At 39.0% G+C, this 25690-nt stretch overlaps 1 protein-coding gene across 2 annotated transcripts in view; it reads left to right on the top strand.

Annotated features, from left to right (window-relative positions):
• The window catches only part of atrx (ATRX chromatin remodeler), a 233303-nt gene that overhangs the window by 107213 nt on the left and 100400 nt on the right, over positions 1 to 25690 (top strand). For both annotated transcript variants that reach the window (XM_048545006.2, XM_048545004.2), the window contains 8 exons: positions 3354 to 3542; positions 3891 to 4005; positions 8082 to 8178; positions 10891 to 11088; positions 13357 to 13498; positions 15135 to 15244; positions 17081 to 17227; positions 20597 to 20774. In XM_048545006.2, coding sequence (XP_048400963.2) covers positions 3354 to 3542; positions 3891 to 4005; positions 8082 to 8178; positions 10891 to 11088; positions 13357 to 13498; positions 15135 to 15244; positions 17081 to 17227; positions 20597 to 20774 — 1176 coding nt within the window. The remainder of the gene's footprint in view (positions 1 to 3353; positions 3543 to 3890; positions 4006 to 8081; positions 8179 to 10890; positions 11089 to 13356; positions 13499 to 15134; positions 15245 to 17080; positions 17228 to 20596; positions 20775 to 25690) is intronic.

Raw genomic sequence — 25690 nt, 5'->3', positions numbered from 1 at the left:
TGAGCATCCAATTTGCATGCAGCAAGGTCCCATAAAAAGTATTGAGATGAAACGTGAGGTAATATGCTTGTGTTGATTAATAGTCACCTCAGAATTTAGAAGTATTTCTGCTATAGTGTGTGTTTCATGAACATTCATTGGCTGTAATGCAGTTGATGTATTTGGGAAGCTGTTTTGATAATGTGAACTTTCTACTGTACACTCTCTAGCGATTTTTCTGTAGCAATTTCCATATAACCCGATTTTCTGTGGTGATTTTCTATAGCACGAGGTCGCACAACTTCATGTTATAGAAGAACTACTAGTAGTTCAATTAGTTTTCTTTGAGTAGTGCCATGAATCTCTCATATGCATCTAAGGCGCAAGTGAATTCTCAGTTACTTAATGAAAGGCAGCACCCCCAAGAGTGCCTGAATTCCAAAGAAAACTCAGTGTTAACTCTGTTTTTCTCTTAACGGATACTGTCATCCCTACTGAATTTCTCCAGCGCTTGTTTTTATTACCCCAAGAGTCTGTGATTAATCTGTCTAGATCACATGCTCATCCCTGGATGGGTTTTGGAATCCACAATCTACTGAATCATAATAATATCACTGAACGGTTGCATGTCTGGGAAATGATACAACATAGGAGCATAAATAGACCCTACGCCCATCAAGTCTGCTAGGCATTGAGAAAGCATAGCTGGTGTTGATAATCCCCAACTCCACTTGCCTGCCTTTTTCCTTTACCGTTCATTCCCTTACCAATTAAAAATCTGTTTCGGCTTGAATGTGCTGAACAGCTCAGCCTTGACAATGTGCTGCATTAAGGAATTCTTTAGGTGACGTGCCAAAGGTTGGAAGGTGGCTATTGTGGTAGCACTATAAGGAAAGTGATAAGGAAAAGCCAGGGAACTCTAGTTCTGTGAACCTGATGCAAATAGTGGGTAAGTTGTTGGATGGGATTTTGAGGGCCAGGATTTACTTTTATTTGGAAAGGCAAGGGCTGATTAGGGATAGTCAGCATGGTTTTGTGCGTGGGAAATCGTGTCTCACTAACTTGATGAAGTTTTTTTTTGAAGACGTGTCAAAGAAGGTTGAAGACAGAGCAATAGATACCTAGAGATAGTAGAAACTGTCAATGCTGGAGAATCTGAGATACGACTGTGTAGAACTGGATGAACACAGCTGGCCAGGCAGCATCAGAGGAGCAGGAAAGCTGACGTTTCGGGTCGAGACCCTTCTTCAGAAAACTTGTCGAGGATGTTGTTTGTGTTGTAGTGTTCAAGCTGTAGAGAGATGCTGAATTAGCTGGGGTTATTTTCTCTGGAGCTTTTGAGGCTGCAGAGTGACATTATACAGTTTCATAAAATCATGAGGGGCATAGATAGGGTGAATAGCCAAGGTATTTTTCCTGGGTAGCATGGTCCAGAGTTAGAAGGCATTGGTTTAACTTGAGGGCTCAAAGATTGAAAGGGATGTAATGGCTAACTTTTTATGAAGAGGGTGATGCGTGCATGGAATCAGCTGCCAGAGTAAATGGTGGTGGCTGGTACAATTACAACATTTCAAAGGCATCTGGATGGGTGCATGAATAGGAACGGTTTACAGGGAGATGGGCCAAATGCTGGCAAATGAGACCAGATCAGTTTAGGATATCTGGTTGACATGGATGAGTTGGACCAAAGGGCCTATTTCTATGCCATACAATTTTATGACTATTTACAACGTGCTGAGAGGAGAAATCCCTCCTTGTTTGTCTTAAATTTGCAACCTATTATTCTAAGGTTATGGCCTCTAGTCTTGGACTCTCCCATGAAGCGAAACAGCCTTTCCACATCTGTCCTGTCAAATCCCCTAAAAATTGTGTATGTTTCAATGAGGCTGCCTGTCATTCATCTAAATTCCAATTATTACAGGCTGAACCTTCTCAACCTCTCTGCCACAAGAGAGTCCCTCCATAGCTACAATAGACAAGTGAATTTTCTCTGGATTGCCTGCATAGTCAGTTTTTTTCCTTGTATAAAGAGGTCAAAACTATTTAGCTGTGGTCTGACTCGTGTTTTGTACAGTTTTAGAAAAACCTCTCTACTATTAATGTCTGTTCCCTGTGAAGTAAAGTCCAAAATTCCAGTAGCCTTCCCCATTACCTGTTGAACATGGATATTAGCTTTTTGTGGGGATTCATGCATGAGAACTGTGTTCTGAAACTCTCTGCTATATCCCTTTTGTTAGATCAGTTGGTTGGATGGCTGGTTTGCACTGTGGAGTGGTGTTGACAGCAAAGGCTCAGTTCTCATACGTGCTGAGGTCATTTTCAAGAACTTTACTTTCTCAACCTCGCCACACACTTTGAGTGACAGTGACTGTCGGGTTAACTTCTTCAGGTGTTTCTGAGAGAAATGCCAATGGTCCTTGCGGACTACAATGGCTCACTTTTGCAGCTGTACTAAAATATGTTCCAAATGAGGGAGTTTTGGATTAATTATTTACTGTACACATGTTAGCCGGGCAATATGTGATGGGAAACTAATGTTCTTATCCACTAATTTAAAATTGTAGGTAAAGGTAGTAGTTAATATTAGGATTTCTTTGACTAAGGTGCAAAATGGGGAAGAAAATTGGAATCCCAAAGGAATGAATAAAGCTTTGGTTCAAACTGTCAGTTAAATTACCCGATAAACTAGTTGATTCAGCTACTTAGCTTTACACCTCAGAAACATGGTGCCACTGGTGCTCATGTGCCATACAAGTTCACTTGGTGGCGTTTAGGAAGGACACCTACCACCCTTGCCCAGTCTGACCTAATGTAAGACAAAAGCACCTCAACGGTGTGGATGACTTTTATTTTCCTATTTTGTTCTTATTCTTTATTTCCTCATTTTCTCTGTGTTTCTGATTTTGTTTTCCTCCTTTCTGTGAAATAAATATTATTTCACAGACTGAGGTTGCTTTGAAGGATTGTCCTTCTCAACCTCTTATCCTAGCCTAAAGGAATGGTCATCCTCAGGTTAAGCCACCATCAGTTGTGTGTCTGAAATGAGAAAGCAGCTGCATAGTGTAGTAGCACCATGATGTCTTAAGTTCCCTCAACCTTTTAGTTGAAAATGAACCCAAGAACTGATGTTTTGGGTAAATAACCCTTGTTTTGAAAATGTTGTCTCTGCTTTCTGCCCGCAGATGCTGCCAGACCTGCTGAGTTTCTCTCCAGATTTTGCTTCTGATTCAAACTTTTTTGGTTTCCTGGTCTACAGCAAAAGTGTGTTCAAAATAATATTTAACAACTGAATATATGTACAATCTAATATTTAGACCTAGAATGCTATTTTTTCGATAAGGCTTTAGTAAGACAGTACTCAATTATTTAAGTAGATGAGGAAGAGGATGCTGAAGCGGATTCTGATTCAGATTCTGACTTTGAAATGACAAAGAAACCACGCTACAGGCATCGACTTCTGAGACATAAGCTCACAATGAGTGATGGTGAATCTGGTGATGACAAGAAGGGATCCAAAGCCAAAGATCAAACAAAAGAAGGCACACGAAAGAACAGGAGGAAAGGTAAATCAGATAACAAGTTTTATTTAGACAATGACTGCAGATGCAATTGTGATGTTGAATTAGGGTTAGCTCAGTTGACTGGGTGGCTGGTTTGCAATGCATAATGACACCTACAAGATCGTCCTCTCTCCTGACTGAGGCATGGTGACCCCTGATTAAACTCCCCTGTCATCTCTCTGAGAGCAGCTCTACGGTGAATTTACCTTGCAGTAAGAGAATCTTCGGAAATCAATTGGGTTTTAACATGATGTAATTGATACAAACATTAAATCTTGCCATTTTTTCAGTGTTTGTATTTCCTCTGTAAATATGAACAACTTTTTAGAATCAGTTTGACTTTCTTTTCAGCAAGTAGTAATGAAAATACTACTGAGCAGGAGAGTGATTCTGATTTTCAGGAGTCTGGATCAAGTGAGGAAGATGAAAGTGATTCTGATGATAAACGGAAGCGCCCAAGAACGAGGTATGGGATCTGGTAATTCACACTCGTAAAATGCACTATGCACCAACAATGGTAGTAGATTCTTTATTTAGAAAAGCAGGTGAATATTTCTGTACCTCTAGTTAAAACTCTTTGCTGATCTATTACCTCCCTGGTGTTAGGAGCAAGGAGGTCACTCATTGTGGGATATTGTTCTGAGGGCGGGTAAACAAGCAGAGGTCAGGGTCTATGTGGATCTCAATGTAGACAGCAACTGGGGCGTGAGGGGTGAAATCCTGGAACCAGATCAAAAAATATAATTGTGAAAGCGATCATTTCAGGGTTATATCAATTGTGACAATTTAGTGGGTGTCAGAGTTGGCAAATTGAGCTGTAGAATTGGTGTGGGAGACAGGCAATAGGAGAAATTATGAGGCTTCAAGATTGGTTTGGAGGCAGGTGGGGCCTGTGCAAGATGATGCACTGCATCTTAGGACTGTGACTGACTTGTTCATGGAGATTTCTTCTTTGCAGATGGGAAGGGTTTAAACTACCTTTGCAGGGGGGTGGAAGCATGAGCAATGATTCAAGGGAAGCAAACCAGTGAAAAGAAGCAGTAAAGTAGAAAGGCAGGCAAAACATAGGCAGGCATCAAATAGAATCAGAGTAAAGTAGAGTGTTAGTAAAGCAGGATTAAAGGCATTCTTAAGCACATGACGTTCACAAAATGGTTGCTAATTAGAATGTGCAGTTTGAAGTAAATGGATGTTACTTAATTGCCATAATGGAGATGTGACTACAGATTCTTCAAGACTAAGAAGGGAACATCCAAGTACATTCTGCATTTAAGAGAAATAGATGAAAATGAGGTAGAAGAGTAGTCATAAGGGACATGATCAGTACATCTGTAAGAGAGGATCTTGGATCAAAGGAACAAAAAGTAGAATTTGTTTGAGTGGAGCTATTAAAAAAACGCAAAGGGCAGTTTATGTAGGGAACTTATTTAGATAGGCCACCAAACTGTAGTGGTGATGTTGGTATAACGGGATAAATAAGGAAATTGTGTGTTTAACGTGGGTAATACAGCAGAGTTAGTGGTTAACCAATTCAACACTAATGGTTTAGAAAATGAACTTCCTTCAGTGTTTACAAGGTAGTTGGCTTCACGACATACGGAGCAGATTATTTTTGATTTAGAGTACAAGGAGCAACGGCTAATTAATAACCTTGCTTTAAAGGAGCCTTTGGGAAATAGTGGTCAAAATACAGAATTTTGCGTTAAGCTTCAATGCAATTTAGTTCATTCTGAAGCTAGAATCTTGATACAAAAAGGAAGTATGAAGGATAAGATGGCTGTGGTGCATTGGGATAATGCACCAGAAAATGTGGCAGTAGACAGGCAGTGGCTCATTTTTAAAGAAATGCTACACAGACTACAACAAATACACATTCTTCTAAGGTGCAAAAACCCAACTGTAGCTGATGAGAAAAGTTTAAAAAGACGTTCCTGTAGATGAGAAAGTAGCAAATGTAACCCTACTGTTTAAAAAAGGAAGAAAAGGGACAATGGAGAATTGCAGACATATTGGGTTGACATTGAGTGAGGAAACTGTGATCTCTTACAAAGGATGTAATATTTGGACGTTTTTCTAAAAAAAGGTAAAATTAATCTGAGTTGATGTGGATTTCATGTTTGACAAACCTGTTGGGGTTCTTTGAGAATTTGCTCGTAGCATTTATAAGTGAACCAATAGCTAAGCTGTATTTGAATTTTCAGAAGGCTTCGATAGCATTGTGCACAAGAGGTTAGTTAAAACAAAAGAGTGCACACTGGATTGGGGAAATACAAGAATGGATTGAGAATTGGTTAAGTCAGATATTAGAGTAGGAATAAATGGATTATGCTTGCGATGGCAGACTTGTTCTTGTTGAAATCTCGCAAAGATTGGTGCTAGGTCCACTGCTGTTCATGATCTGTATTTCTGATTTAAATCTGTGGACTAATTGCTATGTTTTCATATTTACTATTCACATCAAACTGGGTGGGAATGCAAGATGAGGAATATGCAAGGAGACTTTAAGAAGATTGGGCAAACTGTGATTAGGTTAGAACACTGCTGATGGAATACAACGTGGCTAAGTATGTAGTCTTTGCTTTTGGTAGAGAAGTCAAACATACTAAGTATCTCCTAGTGGAACAGGTTGGGAAGCTCAGAAGAGAGCCTGAGTGTATTTGTTCATGAATTTGTAAAAGCTAGCATGCAGGTGTAGCAAACAATTGGGAAAGCAAATAGTGTGCTCGTGTTCATCACAGGATTTGCACGCAACAGTAAATAACTCTTGATAGAGTCATAGAGATACTCAGCATTGATTCCACCCCTTCACTGCAACTCGTCCATGCCAACCAGATATTTTATGTATGCCTGTTCCCATTTACCAGCATTTGGCCCATATTTCTCTCAACCTTCCCTAGTTATATACCCATTCAGATGCCTTCTAAATGTTGTAATCGTACAGCCTCCACCACTTACCATGGCAGCTCATTCCATACATGCACCACCCTCTGCGAGGAAGGAGTTGCCCCCAAGGTTCCTTCTTTATTTTTTTTCATCTTGCCTTAAACCTATGCCCTCTAGTTTTGTCTCCCCTCATCCTAGTGAAAATACCTTGCCTATTTATCCTATCCAAACCCCTCATGAATTTATAAATCTGTATAAAGTCACCCCTCAGCCAGCAACACCGCAGGGGAAAATGTCTCTAGCCTGTTCAGCCTCTCCCTATAGCTCAAACCCTCCAGCCCTGGCAACATCCACGTAATCTTTTCTTGACCATTTTCAAGTTGTACAGCGTCCTTCTAATAACAAGGGAGACGAGAATTGCTTGCAATTCTCGTCTCCCATGTTCTAACCAATATCCTGTACAGCCACAACATGACCCCCCACCCCCCAACTCCTATTCTCAACAGACTTAGCAATAAAGGCAAGCATTCTCAATGCCGCCTTCACTAGCCTACTTACTTGTGACTCCATTTTCAAGGAACTATGAACCTGTACTGCAAGGTCTCTTTGTTCAGCTGCACTCCCCAGGACCTTACCACAAAGTGAATAAGGCCTGCGCTGATTTACTTTTCCAAAATGCAGCACATCACATTTATCTAAATTAAACACCACCTACCACTCCTCGGCCCATTGGCCCATCTGATCACAATCCTGAGTAGAACTCACGCAACAACAGTAACCTATCACCTGGAATATTGTGTATAGTTCTGGCTGCCTTATATGAGAAAGGGTATACTTGCCTTTTGAGGAAGCATAACATTCATTCGCCAGATTAATTCCTAAAATGGTGGGATTAATCTACCAGGGAGATTGAGGAGGCTGGATTTGAATTCCCTAATGCTTCAAAGAATGAGGGCTGATCTCATTCTAATTTAGAAAATTCTTGCTGGGCCTGACAAGGTGGATGTCGATGAGGGGTTTCCCTAGCTAATGATTGTAAAACTCAGTATATAGTCTCAGAATAAGGGATAGACTATTTAAAATTGAGTTGAGGTGGTAATCCTCATGCAGAGGGTGGTGAATCTTTGTCCTCTGGAGTAGAGAATTCCAATGGAAGCTTAATCATAGACTGCGAACAAGACAGAAAAAAGATTTCTGCTAACTACTAACAATAAGTGAAATGGAGCTCAAATGGGAAAGTGGCATTGCTGAGATGATCAGCAGTGATCTAACTGAATATGGAGTAGCCTCGACAGACTGAGTGGACTACTGTTCTATGGTGCATGTAATGCCTCCGCATATTTATTGTCACTATTTGATAAGTACAGAACCACAGATGGTATTAGCCTATGGTTTCAAAACCTTAATTTCCTTAACTTTGTTTATTTGGATGCTTCTGGTATCCTGTATGTTACTCACTGTACTGGGAAAGATCCTGTTTCTAGTTTCTGAAATATGTGTTTTTACCTGTTGCCTCAGATTTAACTGATTCTGGCACACGTTTTTCTCTGGCGAAACCAGTAGTCCAATTGTCACTTGGGCACAGATATTTGCCATTGTAACTCGCAAGTTAAAGAGGTTTGAGCAAAGATGAATATGTAATTTTACATTTGTGTGCAGAGCATCTAAAAAAGAGGCTGAGGAAAATCAACGTAGCTACCTTCAGAAAAAGAAAAGAAGGCGCATTAAAGTTCAAGAAAACTCATCAAGTGAAAAGGTATTTTACGATTGCCTAATTGTGACATCAAATCCTGTTCTATTTTGTCTTGGACTAATGGCTACCCGTTTAATTTTGGTACTTTTGGAGTTTTAAAAACAAACATCTGCAATTTCCCCATGGTAATAGACAAATATTATTTCTTCCTTGGCACAATCCTTTGGAGCAAAATCAGTTAAAATGTCAAAACATTTCTGATTTCTTCACCTGTAGATATGACAGCCGCTGTTCCCATTTAAGCTGTGTCGGTAAGGGGTCCTAGAAAGAACCGTTTATTTTGGGAATGAAATGCAACATAATTTGTAAGGAAAATAATCTTGTCTTCGTTCCAGTCCCTTGTCTCAGCTCACACCAATACCATCAAATGATAGACAGAAATTTCCTGGTGTTGCTCAAATCTGAAAAATTTCATCATCGTCGCTTCTGATTTCCAGAAAATCTTACTTTGATTTCACATGTTCCATTTCTGAATCATCTCTTTTCTTCAACTCCGGTCTTATTTTGCTGTCAGTTTGCAGCTGTTGTTCGGTGTCACGTTCATACCAATTCTCCGGATATGGCTTTCTTCATCTTGCTGCCTCCTCTCTGTCTGTCCCTTCTTAGCCCCAAAACAATTGGCAAAGTCTTTTTTTTTTGGCTATGTCCTTTCGTGAGATGTGGACAACATTGGAGATGGCCAGCAATTATTGCACATCCCTCTTGCTCTTGTGACTCAGAATCCCTACGGTGTGGAAGCAGGCCACTCAGCGATCGAGTTCACACTAACTCTCTGAAGAGCATCCTAACCAGAACCACCCACTACCCTACCTCTGTAACCCTACATTTCTCATGGTTAATCCACCTCACCTGCTCATCTCCAGACACTGAGCAATTTAGCATGGCCAAGGGTGGTGAACTGCTGTCTTGAACCTTTATATTTCATGTGCTGTGGACAGACCTATATTATCATTAATTCCAGCATTTTGACGTAGTAACAGTGAAGAGTTTAATGTATTTCTGTGTCAGGTACGTTAGTAGCTTAGAGAGAAACTTGCAGGTAGTGGTATGCCCATGTATCTGCTGCCCTTGTCCTTCTAGATCGAAGTGCACATGGGTTAGGAATGTGCTGTCGAAGGATCTTTGGCAAATGTCTACAGCACTTAACTGTTGCTACTGAGCGTCGCCGGAGCAGGGAGTGATGTTTTTGAAAAATGGCCTATCTCATTTTCTGCATTCTGCTCTCACCATTTTCCTCCCTTGTATAAATATAACATAGTTTTCCTTAGCCGAACGGATGGTTATAGCACAAAAGAAAGTCGTTCAGCCAATCATAGCTGAGCTGGGATGAGCAAGTCAGCCAGTCTGTACTCTTTCAGCAACCCCCCCCCCCCCCGCCACCACCAAAGTTAGTTCTGTAATTAGATGACTTCAGATAATTGTACAATGTGCTGTCAAAAGTCACAATTGAAGCCGCTTTCCATCTTCTCAGGAAGTGCATTCCAAACCCTACTTTAACATTTCTCCAGCTGTTATCTTTTTGCTTTTTTCTTCATTATGCTTAAACTGGTCCTTTTTTTTTTTGATTCTGCAGCCAGTATGAACAGTTTCCTCCTATCCACTCCCTCCTGGTCAGTCATGATTTTTAACATAACACCAAAAGAACTGCGGATGCTGGATATCAGAAACAAAAGCAGAAATTGCTGGAAAATCTCAGCAAGTCTGGCAGCATCTGTGGAGAAAAATCAGTTAACGTTTTGTGCTCAGTGACTCTTCAGAACCTTTTTTCAGCAATTCATAATTTTTAACACATCTATCAAATCTCCAATCAACCTTCTCTTTTCCTGAGAACAGTCCCAGCTCTTCCAATTTATTTTCGTAACTAGCTGCAGCCCTTAACCCTTAGAACTGTTCTAGTGCATCTTTTCTGTACCATTAGGAGAGATCTGAAGTCTTCTTCAAAGTGTGGTACCCAGAACTGCATACAATGCAATACAGTTGAAGCCAAACCAGTGTTTAAGTTCTGGAGAATCATGTTGCTTTTGTACTCTGTCACTATTTGTAAAGCCCAGGATGTTTGCTGTTTTTTTCTTAACTTCCACTTCAACTTCTGAATTCAATGGAAATCCACTTTTATGTCTCTATTCTGTACTGGGCAGTTACTAGGCTCCAGTCAGAACTAAAGCACAAAGAAATTCATTGTTTGTTGCAACCCGATAGGGAGGCTTTAATCAGAAGCTAAGCACTCTGAACTAGCTCACAAAGCTGGCTAATGACTCATCAGTGTGACTCACTTCTTAAAGTGGCACTATCCAGACACAACATACCCTAAATGTATTACAAAATGTTCCTCACGTCTGTTGTATTGGCAGATATAATTTTATCTCTCTTTTTCTCTTTGTTTGTGAAGGAGCCTTGTCCTCTGACAACCTGAGCATTCTTCAATTACCTGCCACGCCTACCCCTTCCATAACAGTTTTCTGTAAAAATACAGGAAATGTTACCCTCTGCTACTTCCTTTCTCACTATCCAAAGACCCAAATGTCCTTCCAATTGAAACAATGATCATACATTTGATTTAATATACTGCGCTTGCTGCTGATGTTGCAGCTTCCTCTGCACTGGAAAGGCCAGATACTCATGCCCATTCCGTCTGTTACCTAAATATATTTCATATGTTGTAATTGTTCTTATTTATGTATCAAATTAGATCCTGTCCCTTTCTTTCCCTTTAAGCAAAGTAACTCTGAAGATGAGGGTAACGATGATAGCAATGACAATGATTCCAAATCCCCGGGGAAAGGTCGGAAGAAGATTAGAAAAATTTTGAAAGATGGAAATTTACGTACAGAAACTCAAAATGCCTTGAAAGAAGAGGAAGATAGAAGAAAACGCATTGCAGATCGCGAAAAAGAGAGAGAAAAGTTGCGAGAGGTGTTGAATTATTTTCTATATATGTGCATGTTCATGTCTTTGGCATAGTTATGGATGCTTGTATGATAGAAGGGAATCCAAAGCATAGCTTGTAATTAATTTTTGATTTTATGGTATCTTAGGTTATGAATCGCCATGCATTCACTTTTTTTTCCACTTGGTCACAATAAAGAATAATTTGAGCATTGGAAAAGTCTTATTGCTGAGTGCTGCTGCATGCTGTCATTAAGGATACAAATTCTTCAAGACCAAGAAGAAACTTTTTCATCTTGAATTAGATATTTAATTGTGAATATTTTGTTGAGATGAACCCTGCTGAAACATTACTGGGCTCTTAAACACAATTCATTTTACAGTTAATGCTTAGTTGAAATGGGGGAGGGGTGAAAATGAAGCAAGAAAATAAAAGACGTTTAATTATCTCTTTCTTGACCTGTGTAACTAACTTGTAATTTATTAGTCTGATAAGGTGGTACAACTACTTTTTCTGAAGGCACGAATCCTATATATATATTTTCGTAAGGTAACAGACTAGCTCTGTGTCAGAGATAATGGGAACTGCAGATGCTGGAGATTCCAAGATAATAAAATGTGAGGCTGGATGAACACAGCAGGCCAAGCAGCATCTCAGGAGCACAAAAGCTGACGTTTCGGGCCTAGACCCTTCATCAGAGAGCATAAACTTTTTCATGTGTCAGTTATGATCTTTAAAGATGGTAGCTCATACACTTTAAAATCTAGCTGCAGGCAATAAGAGGAGTATTTGGGCAAGTCACAGACCCCTCAATGAGGTTTCACTGTCATTTCTTATCTAATTGCAGAAAGTCTTTCACAAAGGTTAAATTTAAAGTAACACTTTCCGACATCACCGATGGCCTCACCTCTCTGATGAAGGGTCTAGGCCCGAAACGTCAGCTTTTGTGCTCCTGAGATGCTGCTTGGCCTGCTGTGTTCATCCAGCCTCACATTTTATTATCTTAGACTAGCTCTGTGTATTGCGTTTTAGATTTTTCACTTAAAGGGAGGAACCATGTGGAAGCAAGGTAAAACATCTGTTTTCAGACACATAGTGAATTATAATGAAGTGAATTTTAAATGTTATACAAGTGTTAACTGAAAGTGCCTTTGGTGGAAAAATTACAGTTAGACTTGCCTAGTTTGAAATTATCTATATGAGATTGTAGGTCACCTTTTGTAATTCCATGATGTAGACAGCTAAAAGTAGATGGCCATCGGTGATGTCGGAAAGTGTTACTTTAAATTTAACCTTTGTGAAAGACTTTCTGCAATTAGATAAGAAATGACAGTGAAACCTCATTGAGGGGTCTGTGACTTGCCCAAATACTCCTCTTATTGCCTGCAGCTAGATTTTAAAGTGTATGAGCTACCATCTTTAAAGATCATAACTGACACATGAAAAAGTTTATGCTGCTTTACGCTTGAAGATCCCTGAGGAGTGTGAACTTGAAATCCTGACGAATATGTAGCACTTCCATCTGTAGAAATACAAGACCCTTGTGAGAAAATAGTTTCCTGCTAATAAATTAAGCACACTCAATTTAAGAGTGCAGGATTTGATTGATTACCAAAACTAAGAGTAAACATTTTTTCTGGTAAAGCAGCTCTCAAGTGACTGTGCTGGCTGTAATTAATGGCACGCTGCTCTTACTGTACATACCCATTTTAATTTAAAGTGAATGTTTGGGATCTCGTTGTCTTTGAATAACCAATGGGCAAAGTGAATTCAGATGAATTCATTTGAGGTGATTGCAGCCAGCAGGTATAACTCACCTAAGTTTTAAATCTGCACTCAAAAGTACTGGATTCATGACCTTTCAGGAAATTACCATGTGTAATCAGTTTGGAAATACTACTTAAGAAGGATATTTAGCAGTAACTGGTGAGCAAAATTTCCTTTTTGGATACAGTGAATGTCTGTGTTAGCTGAAAGATGACATTCTACTAAATCCAGCAAAGAAACATGAAAAAGTTGCCACTGCTGTAGAAAGCTTTGTAGAGCCAGTCGGTTTATCTATGATATAACCCCTGCACCTCTTGTGGGGAGAAAGTTACACTGTTTGTTTGCATTTGTAATATTAAAAACATCCATAGACCCCCAGTATTGTTTCTGAGATTATAGCTGCACAATTCCCAAACAAGTTCACCAAACACCACCTCCCCATTGTGAGCAACATGCTAATTTATGAAGTTCATATGTGTGAGTTCTCCAAAATTAAGAATTGTCCAAATTTCATTTAAAATTTACAGCAGGTTGTGTCTGAAGATATGTCCCCAATGCAGTGTCCAATAACCACTAAATTAGTCCTTGATGAAGACAAGGAGACAAATGAATCTATTGTCCAGGTCCATAGAAATTTGGTAAGGAAACTGAAGCCTCATCAAGTTGATGGTAAGTAAAATATTTATATGATGCCTCGTAATAGCTATCAATTGATAGTTCGTGCATGTAGTTCCAGGAGCTAATTTTTTTCACCTGCTAACGAGCTTGTCCTATTGCTGTCCACGTCATTGTGGAGTTAGATTTCTGAGGTACTGGATCCATCCATGTTAAACAGACATCAGCCTGGAAAAAATTTTTGTTGCACAGAATGAACAAGTATAATGTTTTCCACAAAATGAACAAGTATAATGTTTTCCACAAAATGAACAAGTATAATGTTTTCCACAAAATGATTGGGGCACGGACACTTTATCTGATGTGCAGGAAAAACAGTACTTATCACACTCTTTTTCTGCAAGAGGAGTGCAAAGCGCTGGATTGAACCGCTGTATGGCCTGTAGAACCGCCACGTGTATGCACATGAATTGGCAGAGATGACATCAATTAGCATGAATGTGGATTTCTGACAAATGGTGTGTTATACATTTCCCGTTGCCAGTTTGGATATGTCATTCTGTTTTTCTGTGTTCATGTTTACACAATTTGCTGCTGAGAAAACAAGCAACTCACCCTTGTGGGTGAGGCCTCTTTGTTCCTGAGTTGATTTATAATTAGGGTAATGGTCAGTAGATGCAGACAATTCCACTGGAGCACCTGGATAGTTGTGGAGTACTTCATTAAGATAAGTAACGCACAAAGCAGATAATTTGTTAAGACCCTTGGTAGGTGGCATGCAAAATTGTCTACTTATACCCCACAACTTTGCCAAAAACAGGATGAGGGCAGTGGGCAGTAAATCCGTATGAAGATAAAGATGTAAAAGATGCGAGTTTTATTCCAATGACAAGGTTAATGTGATGCTAATTCCAATAAACAATACCTTCTGCCTAACATTTTCATGCACATTTGTGATATCCTGAGCTGTAGGAGCTTCAACACCAACATATTCCCTATATTTTATTCTGTCTGAGGTTCTGTACGATTTATCCCCACAAGATAACATTGAAAGAATGTTTTAAGGACAGAAATCAAGTTTTGTAATTTGTTTGCATGTTGAAATTGTGACCGTCTGTATACCTGATCTTTTCCTTCATGACAATACATGTGCTTAATCATCTCAACCTGTGTTTCCTATGAGATTTCTTGGATAACTTTGACTGAACCATGAGTGCAGGGACCCTGGATCTTGCTTGATCTTGAGACACTTGCTGAGTCATTTTCAGGTTTGGGGGAGGGTGGTGGACATCTTGACAATTGCCTACCTAATTGGACTGCCCTACAGTCACATGGCTACCTCTCGGCATCCAGCTACGTTTGTTTTTTTTTTGCATGAGAGCAGTCTAAGATGTGCTTCATATGCTGAAATCCGCTGTCACTGATCATGCCAAACAATCTCCTCGTTTTACTGACCCAATGATGGCTTATCATTAGAGTTGACTGCTTGAGCCATCTTGACATTTGTGTTGATTTTTTAAGAGATAATAGTATTCTGCAAATGGTTTCTCGCTGTTTTAAGACAGAGTTAAAATTACAGATTGAATTGCTGTATGGTCCAATAAAGTGCACATTTTCCAGAATTGAACTGTTTACCTATTCACTTGTCAAGTTTTATGTAGATATCAAAAATTAGTGTTTATTTGTGCAGGTGTGCAATTCATGTGGGATTGTTGCTGTGAATCGGTGAGCAAAGCCTTAAAGGAGAATGGGTCTGGGTGCATTTTGGCACACTGTATGGGACTTGGAAAGACATTACAGGTAAGGGTCTAGCCTGCAAAAAAAATCACAGAAGCTGGTGATATGTCATGTGAGCTTGCAACTTTTTAAAACTTTTTGATACCTGCAGAAAGTATAAAATTCCTAAGCATCTCACTATTGATATTATCAAAGTTTCTGATTGTGCTGTGGATCCGTAATCGTCATAAATGTTTTACAATATGATTTCTAACGTGGAACGTTTCTGCTGTAGCACTCCTACAGGGAAATATTATCATGGAGCTCAAGAATGAAACTTGAGCTAATCTGACTTAACGCACAGCATTTTTTCATTTTGGAAGTGTGCACTCAACCAGATTGAGATCAGTATGTGCTGTTTTGGTGAACAGATGTTTGTAGTTCTATACTCATCAACAGATGATGAGTATAAAACTAAGTGACTTATTTCTTCAGTGCATATAAGTGCAGAATGGTAGATAATGGTTACAAATGGAATAGAGTCAAAATTTCTTTTGTTTATGCCAAAATCAGAGTTGGTATTTTTAATATTTTTAAACATACAATAAAGTGGGTTAGCCAAAGAGGAGCAGTGAAGGGGCAGCAAGAAAGACTCTTTTAGTAGAACAGGTGAGGTTAAAATACCACATCATCTATCTCTTCCTCAAAACAGACAGTTTTTTGGTTTGTGGCAAATCGGCCAAGTTTATTCAGAATGAACCTCAGTTCGCTATTGAAAAGGTGGTTTTCTCTCTGCCTCCTGACAGAAGTGCTGTACTGAAGCAACAGATGAAGGGGGAGAGAACAGCATTAGTTATGTGGAACCGCTCATCTGTTGTGAATAAGGTTAGCTTTTTGCTGTGAAAAGTGGGGGGGTGGGACAATAATGTAAAATGCACATTAAAAAATTTACTTCAGATATAGTTAGAATTGAACAGTTCAATCAATTGCAATTTACAAGGAAGATTTTTTTTGCTGACTCTTGCAATCTCAAATGTAACCTAGTCTCCGTTCAAAATAGGACATCATTGTCAGCACCCACTTCTCAAGCAATTGTCCAGTGATGAGATTTGTCTGGCTATGCTGTATGACCCAGACTTTTCAATACTATGGGTAGGCATCAGTGAAGTAATTAACTGCGATCAATTTGTATTAAACGTGTGAAAGACCAGAATTTTCTTTTGCCTGTATGGATCTGAGCTGATCAAGCACAAATCTGTCCATTCCAACAAAAACTGAAAAGTTTGTGCATTCTGGTGGTGCACATAACTAGAATATATCATTGAGTGAATGGCAAGGGTCCTAAAATTCTGCAGAAGAATGCATTTCATTGAATTGTTCATTAAACTGTTCAGTGAAGTACTTTATTGGGATTCCAGAACGCTCCTTGTCAAATTCAGTCATTTTGGTCTTTATGAATCTTCTATTTCTTGTGGTAATACAATAAGGTGTTTAATGAATCATCTTCAGATTCTTAACTGAAACTTGAATGTGTAAGTACAGATTTGTACTTAATATGCATTTCCCTCAGCTCCAGTATCATAATTATATTCTGTTTCCTGTGAGGTGGACTTTAGTAGAAACTTAATGCGATCAAATCTACAACCATTTCAACATTATTCTTTTTTTTGAACATATATTTGATGTTTTGGGTTTCTTGACCTATACCTTTTGAATCTCATTAAATTCTTTTCACTAATTTTGGCTAATTCTTCTACATTGACAAAAATGACTTTAAAACATTTCCTTTTAATGAATCTGAGCCTTTAGATGTTATTTGTTCTGTGTTGCCACTTTGTGCATTTAGACAGCATGGTTGATAAGGAAAACAAATATATACAGTAAACATTTGAAATACAACTTAACATGTTTTGGTTGCAGGTGGTGACCTTCTTGCACACCATGTTGTTGGCCGAGAAGCTGAACTTCAGTACTGCCTTGATTGTTTGTCCACTTAACACAGTTCTTAATTGGATTAATGAATTTGCCAAATGGCAGGAAGGACTGGATGATGATGAATGTTTAGAGGTACTGTGTCCTTTGATTTTTATTTTGACCTTGGCGTTTTTTCGGTGTTGTAGTTTATAGACTCTATTTGTATATCAAATTAAAATATAAAGTGAGCCCTACAATAATCTGGTTTAGTTTTCTTCTCTTTGGGCCTCCATGATCGATTAAACTGCAGCCATTTGACACCTGGCCTACTCTCTCCCTTGTTTTGTCACCAAATAGCTGTACAGCTGCAGGCCATTCAGTCCTTCAAGGCTATTTTGTCACAACATTGAAAGACTGATAAAGAGGAAATGAAGAGTCTAAATCTTCCAAAAGCAAAAAATGGATGGCAAATCTGAGATTGGAGTGGAGAGTTTTATTTCTTTATTCTCTGGGCTGTGAATGCTATCGGCAAGGTCAGCATTGATGCTTGTTCCTAATTGCCTTTGAACTGAGTGGTTGCTGCTTTTTCAGAGTGCAATTAAAGTTGCCCTGTTATGGGTCTGGGGTTATGTAAGCCGCTCTAGCTAAGGCACATTTATTTCCCTAAAAGACATTAGTGAACCAGATGACTTTGGAATCTATTGCTTACTTGTCATGGTCACCATTACTAACTTTCAATTCCAGATTTATTTGTTAAATTTGTGCTCTGGTAGGATTTGAACCCATATCCCAAGAGCATAAGCTTGAACTGCTGGATTGCTAATTCACTAAACCACCCTTATGTAATGCCTATCAGAAGGTGAAGTAGTGGAGTATGGGATGAGAAACACAGTGACACCGGCTACTGAAATGTGTTTCCTGAATTAGGTTAAGACAAGTTTATGGTGTTTTAAAGACCAGGATAAAACTTTTGAAGTCAAAATGATGCAAAGCAAGTGAATTCTGATCGAGTATGAAGGAAATGTTTATAGCGCCATAGAGCTGTACAGCTTGGAAACAGACCCTTTAGTCCAGCTTCTCCATGCTGACCAGATATCCTAAATTAATTTAGTCCCATTTTCCAGCATTAGTCCCTTCCTATTTACATACCCATCCGGATTCCTTTTTAAATGTTGTAATTGTACCTGCCTCTTACACTTCCTCTAGAAGCTCTTTTCATACGTGCACCACCCTCTGTGAAAAATCTGCCCCTTAGGCTCCTTTTAAATCTTGCCCCTCTTATCTTATACATTTGCCCTCTAGTTTTGGACTCACCCACCCTGGAGGAAAAGCCCTTGTCTATTCACCCAATCCGTGCCCCATGTGATCTTAAAAATATCGAGGTCACCTCTCAGCCTCCAAAGCTCCAGGGAAAATAACCCCAGCCTATTTGGCCTCCTTATAGCTCAAACCCTCCAACCCTGGCAACATCCTTGTAAATCTTTTCTGCATCCTTTCAAGTTTCCCAACATCAATCCCATAGCAGGGAGACCAAAATTGAATGCGGATTTCCAGAAGTGGTCTCACCAATGCCTTGCACAGCTGCAATATGACCTCCCAACTCCTGTACTCAATGCACTGACCAATAAAGGAAACAATATTAAACGACTCCTTTGCTATCCTGTCTGCCTGCCTCTTCACTTTCAAGGAGCTATTAACTTGCACTCCAGGATCTTTGTTCACAATGATCCTGAGGATCTTACCATTAAGTGTATAAGTCCTGCCCTGATTTGCTTTCCCAAAATGCAGCACCTCGCGTTTATCTAAATTAAACACCATCTGCCACTCCTTGGCCCATTGGCTCATCTGATCACAATATTGTTGTACTCTGAGGTAACCACCTTCTCTGTCCACTACACCTCCAATTTTGGTGTCATCGGCAGACTTACTAACCATACCTCCTGTGTTCACATCCAAATCATTTACGTAAATGATGAAAAGCAGTGGACCCAGCATCGATCCTTGTGATGCACCACTGGTTGCAGGCTTCCAGTCTGAAAAACAACCCTGCGCTATCACCACCACCCTATGTCGTCTTATCTTTGAGTTAGTTCAGTATCCAGTTGGCTAGTTCTTCCTGTATTCCATGTGATCTAACCTTGCTAACGAGTCTGCCATGAGGAACCTTCTTGAATGCCTTATTGAAGCCTGTATAGATCACATCCACTGCTGTACTCTCATCAATCTTCTTTGTCACTTCTTCAGAAAACCTCATTCAAGTTTGTGAGACATGATTTCCCACGCACAAAGCCATGTTGACTATTCCTAATTAATCCTTGACTTTCCAAGTACATGTAAACCCTGTCCCTCTGGATCCCCACCACTGATGTCAGGCTCACTGATGGTTCCCTGACTTTTTCTTACCACCTTTCTTAAATAGTGGCATCAGGTTTGCCACCCTTCAATCTTTCAGCACCTCACCTGTGACTATCAATTTAATATAAGTAGCTTAACTAGGGCCAAGTAATTACTTCTTCAGTTTCCCAGAGAGTTCCAGGGCACACCTAATCACGTCCTGGGGATTTATTCATCTTTATGCATATTAAGAGGTCCACTACCACCACTGTAATATGGACATTGTTGACAACTTCTAATTAATACAAGCAGCACAAAATTGCTATTTTTAAAAGTTGTAATTGTGAGCAGTCTTCTCTCTCAATGGTTTCCTTTCTTCCAATATTTGGCTGTCACTTTACTCGGCAAGCCTGAGCTCAATAACTCTCCAGTATCTGCAGCACTAGTTACTTCCCTTTTCCTCTGCGTGTATGACATGACAATTAAGGCTAAGGCAGTTTGTAGCAATATTCAGCCCTGAAAATGGACAGCAATTATTGAATGCTTAATACCTGGATTTAAGCGAACATAGAGCATTTTTAAAAAAAGCCACTAGCTAGGGATCAAGCATCTGTCTCCCTACACTGAATTACCATGGCTGTATTAACATATAGAAATGGAAGCATTTTGAGTAGACCCTTAATTTTTTTTATTTATTCATTCATTCATGGGATGTAGGTGTCACTGGCTGGCTAGAATTTATTGCTTGCCCCTAGTTGCCCCTGAGAAAGTGGTGGTGAGCTGCTGCCTTGAACAGCTACAATCTGCCTGCTGTGGGATTACCCACAATGCCATTAAGGACAGAATTCCAGGATTTTGATCCACTGTCAGTGAAGGAATGGCGATATATTTGCAAGCCAGCTGGTGAGTGATTTGGAGGGCAACTTTCATTGTCCTTGTCCTTCTAGATGGAAGTGATTGTGGGAAGGTGCAGTTTTGTGAATCTTTGGAGCATCAATGATCATGGTAAAATATTCATGTAATTGAAGATGTGTCCAGGAACTCAGTTATAAAGATGTCCTTTAGGATTTTTTACTTCCTTGTTAAAAAATGTTATTTGAAAATTTACTTTACACCCCTTTTGAATCAGTGAATCTTTGACTAATATTCAGAAGTATAGTTCTTTTAGTATTATTTTCTGTTCTAAAGGTAAATGAACTGGCAACAGTAAAACGTCCTCAGGAGCGGGCCTATATGCTTGAAAGATGGATGGAAGATGGTGGTGTCATGATTCTAGGTTATGAAATGTACCGTAATCTTGCTCAAGGCAGGAATGTGAAAAGCAAGAAATTGAAGGAAATATTCCACAGGACTTTAGTAAATCCAGGTGAGCTGTTCTTCTTTTTTAAAATGGCTTTAATACTCTTTCAAAAATAGCAAATTAAATTATCTAAAATAATATCCATAATATTACTGGAAAAAACTTGTTTTAAAATTTGAGAATTCGGCACAAAATTTAAATATATAGTTTGCCGTTAATTCATTTTAAAATTATTAATTGTGGAAGAGATTCATTCCCAATCAGTTATCTTGTGCAAAAAATTAGAACTTTCATTTCAGTAACTGAGCATGCAAGATTTATGATGTATCAACAAAAGCATTTATAGATTCCAAATTAAAATACCTAAAATATACACACAGAGTCTTTGGTATATGTGCTGTCCTAAAACAAAATCTCTGAAATGACTTAACACCAATCCAGGAGTAAATGTTACTATATAACTGCTTAACCTGACAAACGAGTTGGCAAGCATGAGAAAGAAACTCCTGAAAATCAAAGAAGCGCTGAAAAATCTGAGTACTTAAATCAAAAAATTTGGTTCCTGCTATGGGATCCACAGATATTTTGCTGGGACCAGCTTTCTAGTTTTTATATAGTTTCCTCTCCCTACAAATGTGGTGCATTTCTTGAGTCAACTTTTTTGAGATGAAACATTAAAAAGAAGAACTTTAAGGTTCCACATTTTGAATTGTGAGTCCTACTTGTATATTGATGACTGTTCATAGTTTATAGTAATCTTTCGTTGGGTCAAGTTATTTTTATGATGAATTGAATAAATACTTGAGAATTAAATGTTGCCTGCCATTCTGTCATAGAGCACCTGCAACTCCTGGCAGATATGTTTGAGTTCCTGAGAGTTTGAGAATTTGGATGCAGTATCTGAATTGACAGGGGTGGGGGGGGATCTTTCTTAGTGTTTACACAAAAGGGTCTTGATTCTGTGAACATTTTTTCAAAGAAACATCATTTTTACCATGACTTGGTACCCCCACATTTGCAGAATGACCTCAACCAAAACAAAACCAAAATCATCTGTTCATTCCAGCAAGTTCTGTAGATCCTGCTGTTGTAATGTTTCTTTTATTTGTAGTTTTCAGAGATGGTTATTTACATCTTGTTCCATATAGAACTATAAAGATGGTTTAATCATGTGCCTTGCATCAAGTTCCCAGTTCCAAAGTGTGTTAAAATTACACTTAGTGTTCTGTCATTTTTGAATATTACCTTTGAAAGTTAAAATATGAAATACTTGGATGATGTGCAAGATTGTGTTCTCTCTTTAAGAACTTTGGAGTAAGTTGAAAGAAAATGCTCTATCTGTTTACTTGTTGTAGCTACCTTGTTCAACCACACATCAGGGAGCTATCTATTTGACCTCATTCCAGTCGATATGAAATGAAAAGAGGAAAGTTGGCACTGAAAATTGTTTGAGAGCCTGGAAAACATGATGCTGTGAAGCGTAAAATACTGACCAAGAAACGTTACTTAGTCTACCAGTGGTTGTAGTGGGGGTGGTGGTTAACAGTAATTAATTCGTAATTGCAAATAGTTGCCAGCTTGCAGTAGCTCATGTAATGACCTCTTCATCTCCAGTTCCAAAATGTTGAAAGATCAGCAGATTCTTATCTTGAAGTCTGTACTGTACAAAAAGGCTGTTTTTTTCCAAACTTTGAACTTTTGGAAGAAATTGGTCTTTTTAAATGTGATTGCTGTGATTACTTAGCTTTGTATATTTTAACTGCTATTTTTTAGATAAAAGATGTCTGATTTTTTTTAAGTGGAGCAGTAGTTTTGGATTTTACTAGATTTTTAAAAAATTTTCCTTTACTGACCTATATCTTGCCATTGTAAGTGTCTCTATACCAATCTCCCTTGTCATGTCTCTTCCAGCAGAGCAAGCAACCAGCTGCTTGAATGATTTACTCAGTGCATCATTGTGCCTGACCCTTTATCTCACTTCACTTCTCAGTGTTAAATATTATTTAACTTGCAAGGGGAAAGATAAAAAGCCACATGATCATATTTCACGAGATGATAAGGAGCCACCGCACCTAGTCTAGTGATTACTACAATTATTCGGCAGGTTTATTCAGTGATTGCTGCAGCTAAATCTAATAGAGATGAATTCAACACGGAGCTAATATATAGTCTATGCTGAATTATTTAATCTGAGCCGGAATGTTGTTACTGAGATTAAAATGAACTGAGTAGATATTGATAGAGGGTAAAGAAAATCAGTACAGTGTTACCCACGGATTTATCCCTCCTTTTCTCCCACGTACGTGCTGCTGTTGAGGGAAGAACGTGTAACAATGTGACCAGTTTTCGCGTGCTGACAGGAATCTATGCAATTTTGTCCCAGAATTACAGAACTGTTATGGCCCAGATGGATGTCATTTGGCCCATCTTGTATATGCTGGCTGTCCAAATCAGCATCATGACTTAGTACTATTCTTCTATCTTCACCCCGGTACCTTGCACATTGGAGTATTATTTAAACAGAAGCATTGTTCTTTTGAATGTCTCATTTGAACTCTGCTTCCAGTGCATTCTAGATATGAACCACTTGTGCAAAGAAAACATTTTCTTACATCATATTTGTTTCTTTTGCAAATCACTTTTGATTTGGTCTCCTTTTTGTTCTTAAACATTTTAGAAGCAGTAAGAGTTTCTCAGTATCAATTTTTTCCATTCCCCTCATGATTTAAAGTATTTCTGTCAAATCTTCTCTTAGCTATCTTCTTTCCATGAAGAGCACTCCCAATCTCTCCAATACCCCTCATACCTGCAGGTTCACAGCTTAGGAATGATGCTTGTTGCACTGTCTTCACTGCATTACACCTTCTGTACAGTGTGCCATCCAGAACTGTACACCCCACATGAGCTGAGGCCTAACAAGTGTCTTCTACAAGATCACAAAATAACTATTGAGAAACCAAAGCTAACCTCCCTACTACAAACTTCATACTACTTTTATTGATGAAATTGCCTTCACCAGCAATGTATGTTTGGCTCAAACCGGACACCGAATAGAGTAGAATCCTGACAGGTTGGAAACAGGCCCTTTGCCCCAACAAGTCCACACCAACCCTCAGAGCATCCCACCCACACCCATCCCCTATAACCCACCTAATTTAACACATCCCTGAACACTCCGGGCAATTTAGCACAGCCAGTCCACCTAGCCTCAACATCTTTGGATTGTGGGAGGAAACCGGGACACCCGGAGGAAATGCATGCAGACACGGGGAGAATGTGCAAACTCTACACAGACAGTCACCTGAGGGAAGAATTGAATCTGTGTCCCTGGTACAGTGAGGCAGCAGTGCTAACTACTGAGCCACCGTGCCGCCCCAGTTTGCACCATCTCTGTTTTAGGCTGTCAAATTCAGATCAAAGATGTTTCTGTGTCTCAAAGATGTCCTATTTGCATCTCCACTTGTCTGCTTCTGTTTCCTAATATTTGCCATTGAAGCACACATCCTTTTGTCATGTACAAATAGCAATGGATGCAAGATCAATTGGTAATTTTAAACCTGAGACAGTTAAACTTTTGTTAAACAAGAGTATGAAGGGACATTGGCCAAAGGCAAGTATATAGAGTTGGCCGCAGATCAGCCATGATCTCGCTGAATGGCAGAATAGGCTTGAGAGGTTGGTGGCTTATTCCTGCATCCACATGCTCAACCGTACCAATATTTAACTGACTGCCCTTTCCTGTCAACTTTACTTCTTTTAAAAATCTAGCACCTAGAAGTGGTCCTGCTCATCTATCAGCTCTAAATCTGCTGACTTGATTCTGTGTTTAAAAACTGGCGCCTTTGTTAGCCACTATAACTTCGCCATTTTCCCCTGTTCTGTGTCCCTCTGAATCTTAGTTTTGTGCATATCCTGCTTCCCTTTCCCTACCATAGATGGCAGAGCTTATATTGACAAACCCCCACATGTTGAAATAATTCCTGGAACCGTCTTCATTTTCATTCTGCCTCAGCCCTTTTTTTAAAGATTCTCCTTAAATTCTGCTTCAACTAAGCATTAATTTGTTGATTTTTGTTTTGCAGAAAGCTCTTTTTTCATAAACTGTGAAAAGTATCATTATAAAATGTCAAATCATAGTTTCAGTACAGTATTGGCAGTGGTATGAATCCAATAATGTTCTGAGTAAGGGTCACCGGACCTGAAGCGTTAACTCTGTTTTTTGCCTTCTCAGATGCTGCCAGACCTGCTGAGCTTTTCTAGCAATTTTGTTCTTGTTCCTAATTTACAGCATCCACAGTTCTTTTGGTTTTTAATGGTTTTAACTTGTGTTTTCTTTTGTGTTTGTTTATGTTCATAACTTCGAAGTGTATGTTTATTTTACCCGGTTATGGTGCATAAACGTAAAGCTATATCCACGAAGAGGTGTGTGTTTGATTTAAGAAATTAGCCCATTTGTTTATAAAACAGTGGTTCCTTTCAAAAGAAAAGTAAAATTTGAAGAAAGGAATGAAAGTTACTGTGAATAAGAGAAAAAGACCTTTCCAGGGTAAACAGATGACAGAAACGTTCAAACAACCTACTTCTAAAAGCTTCGAAAACACATCATATATTTATTAAAATATTAAATTTACTCATTTTAATTAGAAAGGCTAGTGCAAGTAATGTAGTAGACAAAAATACAATAAGTTAAGTGGTACTGATGAGATGAGGCTTTAGAAAACTTAGTAAGATTGTGCAATCTGTTTTTCTTTCATTGCTGTAAGGGTGCAGAGCAAAGTTGGTGAACCCAAGGCATCATTTTTTTGCGCTCAAGATTGAACAAAAGCTCTGTGCAACTTACTGAATATTTTAATATGGAAATAGTTTAAATTAAAACAGGATTGAAGGGGAGGTGCTGTGTTGCATGAATTGATGCTTTTCTCGTTATTCAAGTCAAATTTGCCTTTTCTGCAAGAGTTGACTCTTAATTAAAAGATTGCTGC

Source organism: Stegostoma tigrinum, chromosome 15, assembly GCF_030684315.1.
Source record: "Stegostoma tigrinum isolate sSteTig4 chromosome 15, sSteTig4.hap1, whole genome shotgun sequence".
Taxonomy (NCBI): Eukaryota; Metazoa; Chordata; class Chondrichthyes; order Orectolobiformes; family Stegostomatidae; genus Stegostoma; species Stegostoma tigrinum.
This window is presented reverse-complemented; position numbering and strand designations above follow the sequence as displayed.